Below are 16,476 nucleotides of genomic sequence, written 5' to 3'. Positions count from 1 at the left end.
AATTACTGGTGGTTCTGGAGCAATAAAAAATTTTGCCCTTGAAGAGCTAGTTTGGTACTCCGAGAGCACCGTGCTCCTATCTAAAAATAGAAAATGGAGGGATTTGGAGGGAATTATGAAAAAATGATTTATTTAAGTGGAACCACTATTTTCTATTTTGGGAAAAGGACCACCAAATTATTTGTGGTCAGAGAACACTGAAACTTTCTCATTTAGAATGCTTTTTTGGAGCTCCTGGAGCACCATACTCCCTTCTTAAAATAGAAAAGGGGAGGGATTATGAAAAAAGAAAGTATTTAAATGGTACAATTTTTTTCTCAATTTTGGGAAAGGACCACCCAATTATTGGTGGTCTTGGAGCACGAAAAATTTTCTCCCTTAGAAAACATTTTTGGTGCTCCGTGAACACTGCCATCCCTCCTAAAAATAGAAAATGGGAGGGATTGCAAGAGAATTATTAAAAAAAAGGAGGAATTTGAGTGGAACCACTTTTTGGAATTTTGGAAAAAAGATCACTCAATTATTGGTGGACCTGAAGCACTGAAAATTTTCGCTTTTGGATGGAGCACTATACTCCCTTTTAAAAATAAAAAAAATGAGGTATTGGGAGAGATTATGAAAAAAGGAGAGATTTAAATGGAACATCTTTTATGAATTTTGAGAAAAGGATCATCGAATTATTGTGGTCCTGGAGCACTATGTCCCCTTCTAAAAATAGAAAAAGGAAGAGATTTAATCGGAACTACTTTTTTTCATTTTAGGAAAAGGACCACCCAATTATTGATGGTCTTGGAGCACTGAATATTTTCTCCCTTGGAGAGCTTTTTTGGTGCTCCGAGAGCACCATGCTCTATTCTAAAATTTTCCCCATTGGGAGTGAAGAATGATGAGTTTGAAGTTGTAGCGTGGTAGAAGAAAATAACAATGTTAAAATTTTGTATAAATGTTGTGGGAATTGACCTCGCATGTTAAAATTTCACATAATTTGGTGTGAAATTTTTAAGTTTATCTCTTTCTTCATTAGTGAAAATTAAACCCTACCTATTTAATGCATCTAAAGAGAGAGATAAACAAATACTTAACATGACTTGATCATGTGAAATTTTAATGAGAGGGTCCACCCCCACTAATATAATATAATTAATCCCTACTATTTAATGTATCAGACAACGAGGATCAGTGAATGTCACTTGAAAGGGAGGATTACCATAAAAGGCATCAGATAGATGTCTATGAAATTAACATTTTGAAATTGATATAGTCTAATCTGACCACATCCTAGGTACATGAATCATCCTTGTGAATCATCCTACTTTTGCTACAAGGGTTGAATTATGACAAACGTGAAATAAATGCTTAACACGCTATCATGTATTAAATCTCTATGAATTTTACATTGTGAAAGCAGCAAATAGCATATTGACAGAAGTTATTATGACTGCTTGAATCACAACTGCGATCATATTTCTTGCGAGAATTACATAACTTGCATGATAACCACGTAAAAAAATCGTGATATATATTTGACTTACTTTGACAATTTTATGTCTCTACTGTGAAATTCATGAAAGTTGCAAGGACCCATGAATGATGAAAGGAGAAGATATGAATCTCGCCTGTATAGATCCATGAATGATGAACAGTCAAGATATGAACACTAGGAATGAAAATAAATTCCGCAAGTTTTATAGTTAAATATCTGCAAGGTTATATGACTTATCTTGAAATATCTTAAACTTTTCCTGAATGTCTCTGCATTGAAATCCATGAGAGATTGCAAGGATCCATGAATGATGAAAGGCGAAGACATGAATCTTGCCTGGAAAGCAGATAAACTTAGAAAATTTTACAGTTGATATCTACAAAGTTATTATGAATTATCTTGAACTGATTTAAACTAATCTCATTTTTATTATTCTTAAGTGATATGACTTTATTCTTTGAGATCCATACAGATTGCAGGTTCTAATGCACAAGCGAGATATATGAAGCTCTTTTGAACCTTCCAACAATGCCTACAACTCTTAAGCTTAGGTTTGAAGACACTTGAGGGTAAAGCCTAAAAATGTTAAAAACTCAAGGTGGAGAAAATATGGTATGCAGGCACCTGAACCCTCGTACCAGTACTTGAGGGTAAAGCCTAAAAAGGTTAAAAACTCCAGGCAATACTTGAGGGTAAAGCCTAAAAAAGTTAAAAATTCAAGTTGAAGAAAATCTTAAGGGTAAAATCTTAACTGGTTAAAACCTTAAGTTGAAGAAAATCTTAAGGATAAAACCTTAAGTTGAAGAAAATATTAAGGGTAAAACCTTAACTTGTTAAAACCTTAAGTTTGTAAATGACATCAAGTGCAAACCAATCGATATCAAATATATGACATTGAGTCCCGAATAGCAAGATGCCAAAAGACTTCCAACCATTTCGCCCAAAAGTGACATAAAAAATCACACAAGCGGCATCAAAACCACGAGAATGCAAAATATCAAGGTACACAAATATATGAATTATGAAAAGTATATGTAAGGTGAAGGATAAAAATGATTATTGAGAAAACTTTGAAGCACTAGCAAAATACATACCATAGTGCAAATAAAAGAACAATGAAATGAATCTTCCTGGTTGATAAGAAGACAAATCATCCCGCGAACTTATACATCTCGCTACTCATGCCTTTAGCATAAATAACGAGCTGGGGGACTTCTGATATGGATTAATAATATAAATACAAGGCCCAAATTAATATGAAACTCACATTCAAAGTCTTCATCACTAAGAAAGGACAAGTCAACAAAGGCTACTATATTTTCCACAAACTTTTCAAGCCTACTTCACTCCAAGTATATTTCACCTCCAAGACACTTCTGCAACAAGCTTATCTCAATCACCCATAATAACCAATTGGAAAAACTTGCTGCTTCACAACTTGCAACCAACTTGGGAAACATCTCTCCACAAAACTGGTCATCTCTACGCTATAAATTCATGTGTTAACCCAAGGTACATATATTTTTCTATATGAAGAGACCTGTTTGAATCAAATCTGACTTAAACGTCAGAGTGTCTTGCAAGTATACCCCTTACCTTGTTCCATTGAAGTTCAATAGGTTAAAGCTGCTAACACTTAAAGCTGTATCAAATTATTTGCGTAGAGAAAGATCACAGAATCAGTCCAAATGTAAATGGTTTTGATCAGTATCAAAATTGCGGTCTTCCTAATGTCTGAAAGTCTGTACGTCCAATATTGTTGCTCGTATTATGTTAATTTAATTGACGTAAAGAAGAAGGCCCATTCTATATATCTTGGCAAGAAAAAATATATAAAAAGTCTGTCCTTATAACCTTGCTGGCATTACATTATTTTTTATAGTCACATAAAATTTATAGATTAAGATAATCATGGTTTAATCTTTAAAAAAATTAGGGAAATTTTATTTTTTATTTTTTGGAAGTTATCCCTAATTTATAATATAATTCATAAATTTATTTACATATAGGTGTAATAAGTATATCAAATTCCAATTTAATCCTTTAATAGTACCCCATTGACACCCAGTCCATTCACGGAAGAGTGACCATTTTACCACACTTGGCAAAAAAATTTACCAAACTGCCACGCCAACAGTAAATTTTGCCAAAATACCACACTGCACCCTTAGTCATCGTTGAAGAAGTCTGAAAATAATTAAGAGTTAAGATAAGATAATGCGAATTAGTTATATTTTCAGACTTCTTCAACGACGGCTAAGGGTGCAGCGTGGCATTCTGGCAAAATTTACTATTGGCGTGACAATCTGGTAAATTTTTTTGCCAAATGTGGCAAAATGGTCACTCTTCCGTCCATTCACCCTGTAAATGCATCATCGAAATGATGGAAGACGTGTCATGTATGGATAAGAATCTAGTACAGAACTTGAGTGATTGTTTTTAAAATACAGGATAATTGTTTCCAAAAAAAAAAATACAGGATAATTTATCATTTTATTGTTATTCTGATAGTTTTTTAATTTTGTCTTTAAAATAATTACGATAATTTATGATATTTCAATTTATTATTTGAAAGTTTTGTTATCTTTCTTTGATTTTATTTTTTCTTTAATTTGATCTTTATTTGTTATTTTAAAAAGTAATATTTCATTAAAATTTTGTATTTACTTAGAATTTGATTATCGTTGAGTTATAAATACTTGTTTAAACGTACTATTATGTTAAATAAATTATATGAATCAACAAAATTAATAATGTGGGTTCATGATAATTAATGGGAATATACAGTTTATGTTAGACAAGTCTAATATGACCTAGATATAATTATGAAATATGAATTAGAATATGAAAAAGTATATATAGTGGGAATTAAGGGATATTTTATAGTTTAGCAAAATTAAGTCGAAACTTGAATGAGATGATTTAATTAATTTATCTAGTAAATTTAGTGGGATAAATGTGAATTTAATTTGATCCAATAATGTGTAGAGAGATTTATTTATTTAAGTTGGAATTGATTTAATATCAACTAATAGGGAATTTTAAATAGGTCAAATTACTTGTGTGAATTAACAAGTTATGAGATATCTTTAAACTTAGTGGATTGGTTATTAAATTATTGGTGTTCACATGAATTTTTGGTGAAGCCCATTGTGCTATGAAATTAGAATGGCCCGTGTAGTTTATTTTTTGGTGAGACTAATAGGTACCCATTTAAGTGGTGAAAGGTCAAAAAGCTTTAAAAAAAATGCAATCATCTAGTTCTTTTAAGACTATTAAGTTGTTGTGTTTTTCATTGTAGCATTCCATTCCATGCTACATTCTTTTAATTGTGTGTTTTAAGTAACCAATAAAAGTTACAAATAGTTGAACCAATAAGAATAAGGTTTGAAAAGTCAAAGTTTTACTAAGTAGAAGAAATATTAATTTAGTTACATTTAGCTTTGTGTTTCATGCTCTTTTATTCATTTTATCCCTTAATGTGCAGCTAACGTTATTTTTTTTTAAAAAAAAAGAAGGTCCCAGTGGTTTAAGTTAGTCAATAAGAATTAATGTGGATAAGTCAAAAAGGAACTTGATATAAAATACATATATTTTGCTATTCTAGCCCCATAAGTCGACAGCCCTCTTATGTTGGCCTCCCAAGCTCATTCTTTTCTTTTCTACTCTCCATGTGCATCGAACCTCTATGAAAGAAAAGGGCAAGAGTGCAACTTGTTTTCTAGTCATCTTCCTACTTAGGTTTCTTCATAGAAAGTAAAGGTTACGATGTTGTTAACATATCCCTAGGTGTAGTTCATTGAAAGAAACTCTCTATAGTGAGAAAATCCTCTCCCTGTAATGCGATACACATGCTGTCAAAAGGGGTTTCAAGTGGTCTTCTTCACTTCTAAAGCTTGGAAATTGATGAATAGTTGTGTGAGAAGCTAAAGAAGGTAATATATCTTATTTATGGTGAATGGAAATTAGTCTACGATGGGTGTTGGGGCTGTTGTTGTTGGGTTGTATATTGACTATTTGATGAGATATATGTGTGAAGATTAGTTGTTATGTTGTTTGAAGTTTGTTATGCATGAAATTATTGAAAATAAAAATAGAGGAACCTTGTATATACAAAGAACAAATCAGCCATGTAGTGGTGAATTATGCAAATCACTTGTTTGATAAAATGCCTAAATAGAACTACCAAAATTTAAGTGACCTAAGGATGATTTAAATGAAGAAAATGATGTTGAGTCACAAGATTGTAGTGTAATCCTATTTAAGGCAAATCTTCCCTAAGAATGATAATGTGTGTGGAAGTGAATTTGTGGGTTTATAATAAGATCATGATAGATTAAAGATTCATGTGTTTGAGCTATATAACGGTTCTATGGCTTAAATTGGAAATGAATCACGTTTTACCTCTCTATGAGGTGTCTTGGCTTTATGGCCTATTTTTGGGTTTGAAGTTATTAATTGGTTGTTCATTAAGTTAATGATGATTGGAACTTGAATAAATGATAAACAAGTGACTAAAAAGGATAGAAAAATTTTTGTTTTATAAAAATCTATGTTGTCATAATTCGGACTACATGGAATGGATAGCATTGGAATTGAGTTTCTTGATATTTAAATGTTGTTTAGTGTTCACTTGATATGATATATCAATATGGAATATTTCCTAATTGAGAGAAAAGGATAAAAAGGTCATTGGATCCATTTATATGCCTATTAGGCTAATTAAGATAATGAGTGTGTAAGTTGAGGTTTGATGGACATAAATGTTAATTATAAATCATGATTTAGTATTGATAATTTGGATTGTGAGAATTTCACTTAAAACAAAGATGTAACCTTGTGAGTTAGGATTAGGTTAATATGTGGAAATTGCATTAAAGAAGGTTAGAGATGGTTTAAAGTGACTTAATGTGGTTTATAGCTACATGGTATATGTTAGTGTGGATTAATACAAGGTTTAATGAAAATTGGGGAACAAATAAATACATGATCATTGAAAGAAGTTTTACGATCATGTGAGGTTTAAATTATGTGGTGTTGATTAGGTCAAGTTAATAGAAATTCTATGTCAAGAATAGTTGCATGTGAATTAAGCTAATTGGTTAAACATGACAACAAAAGAATTGTGTATTATGTTATATATAGGCTTCGACCATAAAGAAATAATGGGCATAGATTATGTGGTTTCAATTAAAGTGAATGTTTAATAGCATTTGCCTAGAATAATCAAGTATGATTCAAGTGGGTTATGATATGTGAAGCTATGTTAAAGTGTATGAAATTCCACTATAAAAAGGGTAAGTTAATTAACTAGTTGAGGGTTTAATTTATGAAGTATAAATTAAGTGGTAGATTTGTGGTATGGCATGAGTTGTCAAGGGAAATAAAATTGTCAAGTTGGTTATGAAATTAACATATGAAATATAATTATTTGGATTTCAAGTAATGTATGTTTCATTGGAACTTAATGGTACTTTTATATATACGGTAACAGAGTGTAATCAAACGAAGTAGGTGGACGAACAACTTGGAGACAACCAAGTGTACAGCGTATTAAATAACAAGTTAGCAGCAGGAAAGAGGTGACAGGTAAGCTTTCGGTTTAGGAGTTTTCTCAGCCTTTTTGTTCCGCCATGATCAGTGGCGATTATGGTTTCCGTATGGATATAATTGTTGTTAATATTGATACTTTGCGTAGTTGCATTCATATAGTGCATGCATATGATATTATTTATGTTATGATAAGTTAATATGATATGATCTTCAATGAAATAAAGCCTTGGAGGTGTAGTTATGGTTTCTGAACAGAGGAAACAATTATGGATATGATCACGGTATACATAAGGTATAGCCGAGGAAACTTTAGTTCTCTGATCATTATGAGTATGCTATTGAATGTGATACGATATTACGAATATAAGATGAAAGCCTTATTTATACATAAGACATGAACATACTTAAGATTAATAGAAAGTACGTTATAAGAATAAATGAGAATTATCAGAAAAGATATATGATACATAAATTCTAATATGGATTATATGGTGTTATCTATGTCTTGGTACTTGATATTTTCTTGCAGGAAGTGGACTCTTGGGTGGAGACTGCTCCATAAACCCCAAGTTTATTGAGATTCATTCTCACCCCGCGTTATGGGGACATATTTCAGGTATCGCAGCAGTTGACGATCGTTCTCGGGGCAAGAGGCCCGTGGTTGATGAGTAGATCTGAGCATAGATGTTGCCTGCTTATTTTGGGAGTCTGTTGTATATATTTGTGACACTGTGATGTATTATGTTTATGTAGGTTGATGTAGGATGTTGTAGTTATGGCACAGAGCCACCTTTTTGATATGATATATATAGAGTTATGGATCATGTATGTATACTACTGTATATGATATGAAATTGTTGTATATTGTGGGTTGTAAGAGCCCCAAGGCATTGCTGGTCCTTGTGTGTGCCACCCATTGGATTATTAGGTATATTTGTGGTATTAGCAAGCTTATGTAAATTTGGGGATTTAAGGAAAAACAAAGGAAACTCTGGCGAATTTTCTGTAGAATTGGCAGATTTTAGGTGAACTTCGGGAGAGCATATCTCCCTCCATAGAGGTCCGATAGGGACGTGCCATACGCCGTTTTGAAGCTTGAGATGTCCCCTACATTGTGTAAAAATATTAGAATTTTATAGGTTGTGCGCAGCCCTGTGGAAGTCAGTGAACACAACTGCCCTGTTTTGCCCTGCACTTGGGGGCTGTTTTGGTCCAGTTTTGGGAATTTTATTCCTGCTTCATTTCTTGGTCAAATTAAGCGTATGATATATCAAATCGAACATTGAGGTGTCTAGTTTGTAGAATAAAAATTTGAGAGCAATTGGATGAGTGAATTTTCTGCAGTAATTCGAGGAGTGAGAGAGGTTTTGAGCTGTTTTGGGGTTGGTTGGCTGTTTTGCTTATCCAACTTCAAACGGCGATATCCGGAGCAAACGTGCTCCGATCATAGCGTGTGATAGCTTATTAGAAAGGGAATTAAGTAAGAAAAAAAAATATAAACTGAGAAGAAGGTCTGGTTGTGAGCGATGTGTTCGCAGAAAATTAATTACTGAACCATGTTCAAAGAAGTAAAAACGTAAAATTGAGTAATTGGCTAAGTGGGTTTATGGGGACTCCTTAGTAACTTATAATAAGTAAAGTAAGAATTAAAAGTAGTTAAAATAAGTATTCCGCAAAAATTTTCAGTTACGGTCACAGCTTTTTAATTATTACGCTTTTATTGTTTTAAATGCTCGCGTAATAATCGTAAAAAGTTTATTCGCATTTTTATAAATGAATTGCTGTGATTGTAACTGCGCTTAATATCATATTAATGTTAACAATACCGGTGTACAACGGGCTGTTACAGTGTACATAGTATCTTGTTATATTTGAAAAGGCTTATCTCACTACTTCATTGATAGACAACTACACAAGTTTTGATCTTACCAAATTCAAGGATATTAATTTTTTTAATTTTTATTTATTGGTTTTTCAGATATATCCCCATTCATTTGGATGAGACTAATCTCCTTCATGATATAGAGTGTAAATTTTTTTACCACGGGCGATAAGATATTTTGCCCAGAAATTAAAGTAACGACATGTCATTACCCGTCACAATTGCATCCGAAATTAGGGAAATCGACTAGGGTTGTGCATGGGTCAGGTCGAGTCAGGTTTTTGTCCGACTTGACCCAACTTGATTTTTATAGGTCAGGTATTTTTACCCGACCCGCTTTAATTTGATCCAAGTCAGGTCTGACTTGGTTTAGATTTTGTTGAACTAGTTCAGAACTGGATCAGATCTGACCTGACTTGGTTTCTGAAGTGAGTCTGACTTGGTTTCCTCACAAAATTTCGTCAAAATTTCTACGTTGCAAATGACAAAAATTTCGTCACAAAATTCTTTTTTCGTCAGAATACTTTTTGTCGAAAAGCGACGAAATTTTTTCTCTAATGAAAATTTTACAAATATTTAGTTTCCGTCAAAAGTTTCGATGGAAATTGTGTTGAGGGAAATGTTTCATTCGAAACTTTCGACGAAATTTAGATTCTCTAAAGAATTTTGACAGAATATTTTTTCCGTCAAATTTTTTTATCGAAATATTTTTTGTCAAAAATTTTTACGAATTTTTTTTACAGAAATGTGTTCCGTTGAAAATTTTGATGGAAATATTTTTTATCAAAAAACTTGACGAAAATATTTAGTCGAAAATTTTCGATAGAAATGTGTTTCGCTAAAAATTTCGACGAAATTTTTTTTTTGTCAAAAAGTTTAACGAAAATATTTTCATCAAAAACTTTCGCCGAAATTTGAAATTTGTAAAGAATTTTGATGAAATTTTTTCCGTCAAAAAATTTCGATGGAAATGTGTTTCGTCGAAATTTTTGATGAATATATTTTTTTGTGAAATACTTTGACGAAATTTAGATTCTGTAAAAAAATTTGACAAAAAAAATATTTCGTCAAAGTTTTTTTACAGAAATGTTTTTAGTCACAAATATCGATGAAAATATTTTTTGCAAAATTTTTTTGTGGAAATATTTTCCGTAAAAAATTTTGACGTAATTGTTTTACGTTAAAACTTTTCTTTTAATGTAATTGTGATTTTTTTTTCTTTTTTTTTTCACATAATGGGTATGGGTCAAGTTTTGGGTTAATGAGTTAATTATTAAATGAGTCAGGTCTAAAATCTGACCCAAATAAAGTGGGTCAGTATTAAATTCAGTTCAAAAAAAAAATAGGTATTTATGAGTTAGGTCAAGGGCGGAGCAAATGAACCAATTATTTTGTGCATCCCTAAAATCGACACCAATTCACCATATTTAATGTATTCCTCTTATCTCCTATAGACCTTATTTTTGGGACGCATCCTCTGGGTGAAAACGACGAAAACTATTACACCAGGAGGCTTTACTTTGAGAATGCGTTTCAAATTTTCAATTCAAGCCTTTAATCTAACCATGAAATATGTGCATAGACATAAGTCAAGGGTCCTGTGTATGGAAATATAATATCGTCATTACGATGCCAAGGGGAATAAAACAATAATCAATTCTACTACACTTGGTTTTCAATTGGCTAAAAATGAGTAAAACGAACGGAAAGGGGAATCAATCTTGGCCAGTTAATGTGCGTCTTTTTTAAATATATACTAAATCCTGATGGTATTTAAGAGAGACCTTATCTTTAAAGTGATACGTTTAAGGAATTTTAATTATATCCTTTTTAAAAAAGGGAAAAATTAGAAGAAAAAATGTATTACCATGATATATTGAATTCATAATAATAATAATAAGTAAGCAGTATCGTGTTGTATTTATTTAGCATGTGGTTAGAAAATGCTGATAGTACCGAGCATCATTATCTTGTCCATACATAACCAAGCTTCCCCGCACGGCTTGGCATGGATGTGTTATCAATGTCATAATTTTGGTCCCATCCACATTATTTTGTCATTATCATTTATCAATACCAACTACCAAGTCTTGATTGGTGACTGCAATTTTCTTGTGGCTGATCAGTGATGAGCCTCGAACGCACGCGGAGTGAGGCTATAATATTTGATCTTGTTACTCGTCTTCGTGATCTTTGTCAATGTCATGTTAGGTGTATTGGAATAGCGCGAGGTTCACTTTCTCGCCAAACGTTCTTATTTTGTTAACTTCCGTCAAATCAGTGTGGGGCATGTTGCATTGAGGTTTGACTTGAATTCCTACAACGGGTCATCACCAAATGGTGGTGCATGTCAGAATGTGCAAAAAGATGCACGACACACTTGCCACTCGTGAGAATTTTGATCACAGGTTTAAGGAATGAAATTGATAAATATATGCCACATTAAATGTTTAATATCTATACGAAATATAAAATAGAGAAAATAATTTTCTCAAAACTTTATTATAACTGAACACGTGTAAATATTCTGAGTTCAGACAATGATGGAATACGATAGCAACAGCTACAGGATCTTGGTTTTTCACATTTATTTTTAGACAAATCAGCGCTCACAACAATTAAATACCCATATTGTATTAAATGATTGTAGTTCAGTTGGTGTCAAAGAATTGAGTAGTTGGGGTAAGACTATGTATTTGATCTTCTTCGATATCGTCTTTGAAGAGATTTAAAGTCATAATCCTGATATCCATCCCGAATCGAACTTGCGATGATTTGATTGGAATATCTCAAAAAAATAAAATAAAAAATACCCATATGGCATGCCGCATAAACGTAGTCCACTCCTTCAAGCAGTGCGTTTTCCTATCATTAACAAGTCTTTCACTCGTTTGTTTGTACTTAGTTTTTTTTTTTAAAGTATTTTTTAGTTAAAAATTATGATTAAAATTATAGCAATTAATATTTTTAAATACTCCAATGTGTATCAAATACTGGAATACCAAAATTTAATCAAACACTTCATTGCATGCAGCTTTACTATTTATATTATCTAGAGAACATGACACACGTAACTATTTATTAATAATTTTACACGATCAAGTGTAATTATGTCTTAAACACACGTCACTTTACATTGTATTTATCTGATTCCTCTGAGCCTCATGTGGTGGCGGGAGTACCCCCAGTGCCACTTAAGGTTGTATGGTCTTCTGTTTCAAACAAAATATTATCGCTTTTGGTACTCCCCATCTGAGTCTCTGCTGCTTCAAGTTCCGCTCTGAACTTTCTATAGACGTCACCTTTGTAAAATTTTCTAGTCCTTAGCACCAAAATGAACGAAACAAAACACCCAATCAGCGTTGATGCTGCAATTATGATAAAAGACATCCTGTAACATTGGACTCCTAAGCAAGTTAGGTCCTTCCCTGCTTGTCTCGTGAGTCCCTTAGCCTCCAATTGTTTCAAAGCCTCTTTATCATACAAATAACCAGCGACTCTCACGTTTAGTATGTAAGCTCCAACAGGGCTTGCCACGGCTCCAAAGTTGTATAACGTGGAGTAGTATTTAAGGCCAAATATTTCTGATATGATTGCAAACATTAACGGCCATTGAGCTCCAAAACAAAACCCAATAATCACTGAAGCGAAGTAAAGAGAGTTTGGGATACCAATGGCAATTAAAATATGGCCAACACAAGAGAGAAACATAACTAGAGTAAGCATTATGGGACGAGGGAGTTTGTATTTGGTCAAGAAGATTTCTGATGCAAAACCAGCAACTACTCGTCCCAGGTAGTTCCATATGCTCACTAGGGACACAAAGGTGGTTGTGCTCTTCTTCGGGTATCCCAACGAGTGCCCAATCTGTCCAAGATTGTCAATGGCCGTTAATGTTCCCCCAACACCAAACGTTGTTGCGGTGAACAGAATCAACATGTCAATACTGAACAGGGCTTGCAAAATTGTATAGTCCTCGCCCCTGTTTGGGGGTTTGAATACGTTGGCCAAACAAGAACTTTTCTTCTGCGAGCTAGTTGTAGCTGGTTCTGGCTGGGATGGTAAAACCATATTTGGAGATGGAACAACTTCAGTGACTACTTTCACTTGAGATGGATCGGTCAAACCTTGGGTTTTGTTCTTCCAGAGGTTGAATTCCTCTCTAAATACAACAACAAGTGGGAGAAGAAGTAAGAAAAACACCACAAGGCCATCGGTAATGTATTCAATCCTTGAAAAACTCAGCTTGTTCTGGATAATGATCAATACCATGAGAAACCCAGCTAGGCCAAGTGAGATATATAAAAGGTGATAGAAAACTTTGAGTTCCTTGTTGGGTTTTTGTAGTGTGTTCAATATCCGAATTGTTGGGAGGAAAAGGAAGGAAATAGCTGCAGGGAGCCAAGCAATGAGTAAGATAAGAGACTGTGAGTCGTCACCATAGAAAGCATGGTAGAGTTGTGTGATAATGGCACCACTTAGACCAACATAACCCTTGAGAAGGCCCAAGATATTGCCACGGCTTTCTGGGAAGTTTTTGACACATGTGACTAAAGCACCGGTATTGGCAAAAGACTGTGAATTTGCGCCAATGCAAATGTAGAGACACATTTGCCAAACTTGGGGTTTGGCAATTCGACCAGTGACGGCAAGCCATATCATGAAGTAGCCGAAGAAGTTCATAATAGCACCAATTGAGAGAACCACCCAAGGTGGAGTTATCTCATTGATTAACCCGGATATAACTCCAACGTTTGCACCAAGATCTTTGAAGAAGCTGAGCAAGTTGAGAGTGGATTGGTCATAGCCCAAAGAGGTTTTGATCTGGTTAGAGTATAAACCAAACATATAGGTTGCCCCAGCAACGGCCATGATTAGTAGAGAGGCAAACACCATGAACCAACGGCCTGTGAGAACGTGGTAGGTGAAGCTCTTCATTCTTCTCCAGTCACCAAGACCACCACTTGTGAACTCTGCTACCACCATTTTCCCTGTTGTATTTAGAGATCAAGCACTCTTTGCTGTTGTTTTGTGGTTCAACAATGATGGCAGAGATGGGGCTATGCAGGACCCTGTATACATAGGGTGGATTTATATAGATAATGTTGGTAGGCATAAATAAAATGTGGAAATTATTTCCCAAAAGTGTGTGGAGAAAAAAAAGTTGCACACGGAATTACGATGGTTTGACTCCTCTTGGTGACGAAATTAAGACGGTGGCATATCCTTTTCTCCATGAATTTTGTTGGGTAATAGTTATCTTCTATTTAGGGTTTGTTTGCCCATTTTTTTTCTTCTTTTTTTAAGATTTCTTCACATGTTAATCGACTTTTAACTCTTAATATTAGTAGGTAGTGTTTGGTTCGGGAGAAATTTTTTTTCGCTAGGAAAATATAATTACTAGGTATCTGAGGGGAAAATGAGTTATATAGGAAAGTTTAAAAAATGTTATTTGGTTGGGCAAAATTTTATCAGAAAAATTGAGTTAAATTACTGAATGTGTGTTTGGTTGAAGATAAAATATAGATGAAAAAATTTAATCAAATTACAAAAGAACCCCAATTGAAATAACCCTGTATTTGTTAAAAACTCGTTTATATGAAAAGTTTTAATCTTGATTGGAAGTTTCTGATTTTGTGTTTGTGGTACCTGGTAGTGATGCTTTTGACTTTGTTATTGGTTTGTTATCTGTGTATGGTGACGGTTTTGTGCACCAAATTTGAGTTTCAAGACTTTAGAACTCATTTTTATGCATTTAAAATATCAGCCATAGGTATGGCTGTTCATATGTGAACCCGTATTTTTTTGTTTTAAAGTCTTTAGCTTTCTTGCCTGAAAACTTAATTGGTTTGTGAATATATTAGTATCAGTTCGTGGTGGTGCTTCAATGGGAAATAATTTTGTCTGGTGGTGCTTTTAAGTCGTAAGAAGTGAAAAGATGGAGTGATGAGGGGTAACTTTCTCAAAAATTTTGTCCCCTTTTCAAGTTGTCCGGTATTATTGAATAATACCATGGTTGAAAAGGGTTTCTTCAACAGTAGAAATTGCCCTCATTTACACTAAAACGCACATAGCTGGGGAAGGAACTTTGATTGCTAAATTTTGAGTAATTCCTCAACCAAACGTGGAGAACTCAATTACTCACATGCGAACCAAACACAACGGTAAGGATTTGTGAAATTCTCTATAGTCCCATTTAATTCATTTATATAGGATTAAAAATCTTTAATAACAAAATTACAATAGAAATTATATTTTAAATAATTATATAATATATAATTTCTAAATAAGAATACAGAATTTTTTTTCTCCTGGATATGGCATAATCCCTATTATTTCACAAACCCTTTTCAGGTTTTGGGAAAAAAAAAAGTGTCATGATTGTGTGCTAAGTACATTTATATGAATTGAAAAAATGACCGGCACTTACCAAAAAGTTGGTGTAAATAGTATATACTTGATTTCGGTAAGGTTTTAAGTTTGTCAGAAGGTAAAATAAGAGTATAATTTCCCTAAAATAATTTACTCTAGGAGAGTTAATCGCGCCATGAAGCGCATGTTTTCAGCTTGGACATGATTGATTATGTGTTTTATTCAAAAAAAAAAGAGAAAAAGAAAAAGAAAATGACAGGCACTCTACGCGGTGCTCCACAATCAGCCACTAAACGGAGAAGAGCGGGAACACATGGAAAGTGGGGATGGCCATCACTCATCAGTCATCATAGCACCTTTGAGCCTGACGGCAACAAAGAAAATGAAGAAACCAGAATATCATATTTGGCAGTTACTCGTGGTTTCGTCACTTCAAGCATGACCAAGACCAACAATGGTCGTGAAGATATTTCTTTTATTATCATCATTTCTAGATATTTCTTTTATTTTATTTTTTACAACCTCTTACAACCATATCTTAACAATGTTGATTTCCACCAATCAATAATTATTATTTATTGTGAATTAATAATTAATTAATGAATTTAATTTGTGAAAATCATAACCGTTGATTGACGAAAATCAACAGTGTTAAGATATGGTTATAAGAGGTGGTAAAAAAATTGTAAGTATAACCTACTTCTAAAAAAAAATATTTGAAAATTAATTTATTAGTAAAATATGTGGATATAGTTTTTGTGCCTGCAAGGGAAAACAACTACCTAACTATTGTTGAAGTTTCAGTTGTTTAATTAATCACCATATATTAAGTTACAAATTAATTTTGCTCCGGGCCTTCGGTGAGAGTGTGTGGCGCTTTTGACTGTATTTTAAGTCTTGAGCTTTTACAATGCACCCTTAGTCCTTTGTTAAGTTTCACCAAGTTCTTTTTAAGAATCACGCTTGAGATTGAAAACATATTTGTTCTTATAAACTAACATGTTTGATAGTTTTGAAGCAAAATGTTACATCAAGAATTATTTTGATGTCTGATAGTAAAATTAAGTAACACACTGTTAGTTTTTACCAATGTTTTAAAACTCGGCTCGAACCGGTCGGGTCGACCCGGGACTCGGTGACCCGGTGAGTTCTCCGGTCCGAGCGGGTACTTAGACCGGTTATGCAG

General features: G+C 33.5%; 1 protein-coding gene across 1 annotated transcript; it reads right to left on the bottom strand.

The window, feature by feature from the left end:
- Nucleotides 1-11,917: 11,917 nt before the first annotated feature.
- Nucleotides 11,918-13,989, bottom strand: LOC133291514 (protein NUCLEAR FUSION DEFECTIVE 4-like). Its single transcript, XM_061489786.1, has one exon. It carries the CDS (start codon nt 13,902-13,904, stop codon nt 12,081-12,083), a length of 1,824 nt encoding a protein of 607 aa, XP_061345770.1. The 5' UTR covers nt 13,905-13,989; the 3' UTR covers nt 11,918-12,080.
- Between the last annotated feature and the right edge of the window lie 2,487 nt (nt 13,990-16,476).

Source organism: Gastrolobium bilobum, unplaced genomic scaffold, assembly GCF_033153095.1.
Source record: "Gastrolobium bilobum isolate Gb01-03AN ecotype WA unplaced genomic scaffold, APGP_CSIRO_Gbil_v1 utg3161, whole genome shotgun sequence".
NCBI lineage: Eukaryota > Viridiplantae > Streptophyta > Magnoliopsida > Fabales > Fabaceae > Gastrolobium > Gastrolobium bilobum.
This window is presented reverse-complemented; position numbering and strand designations above follow the sequence as displayed.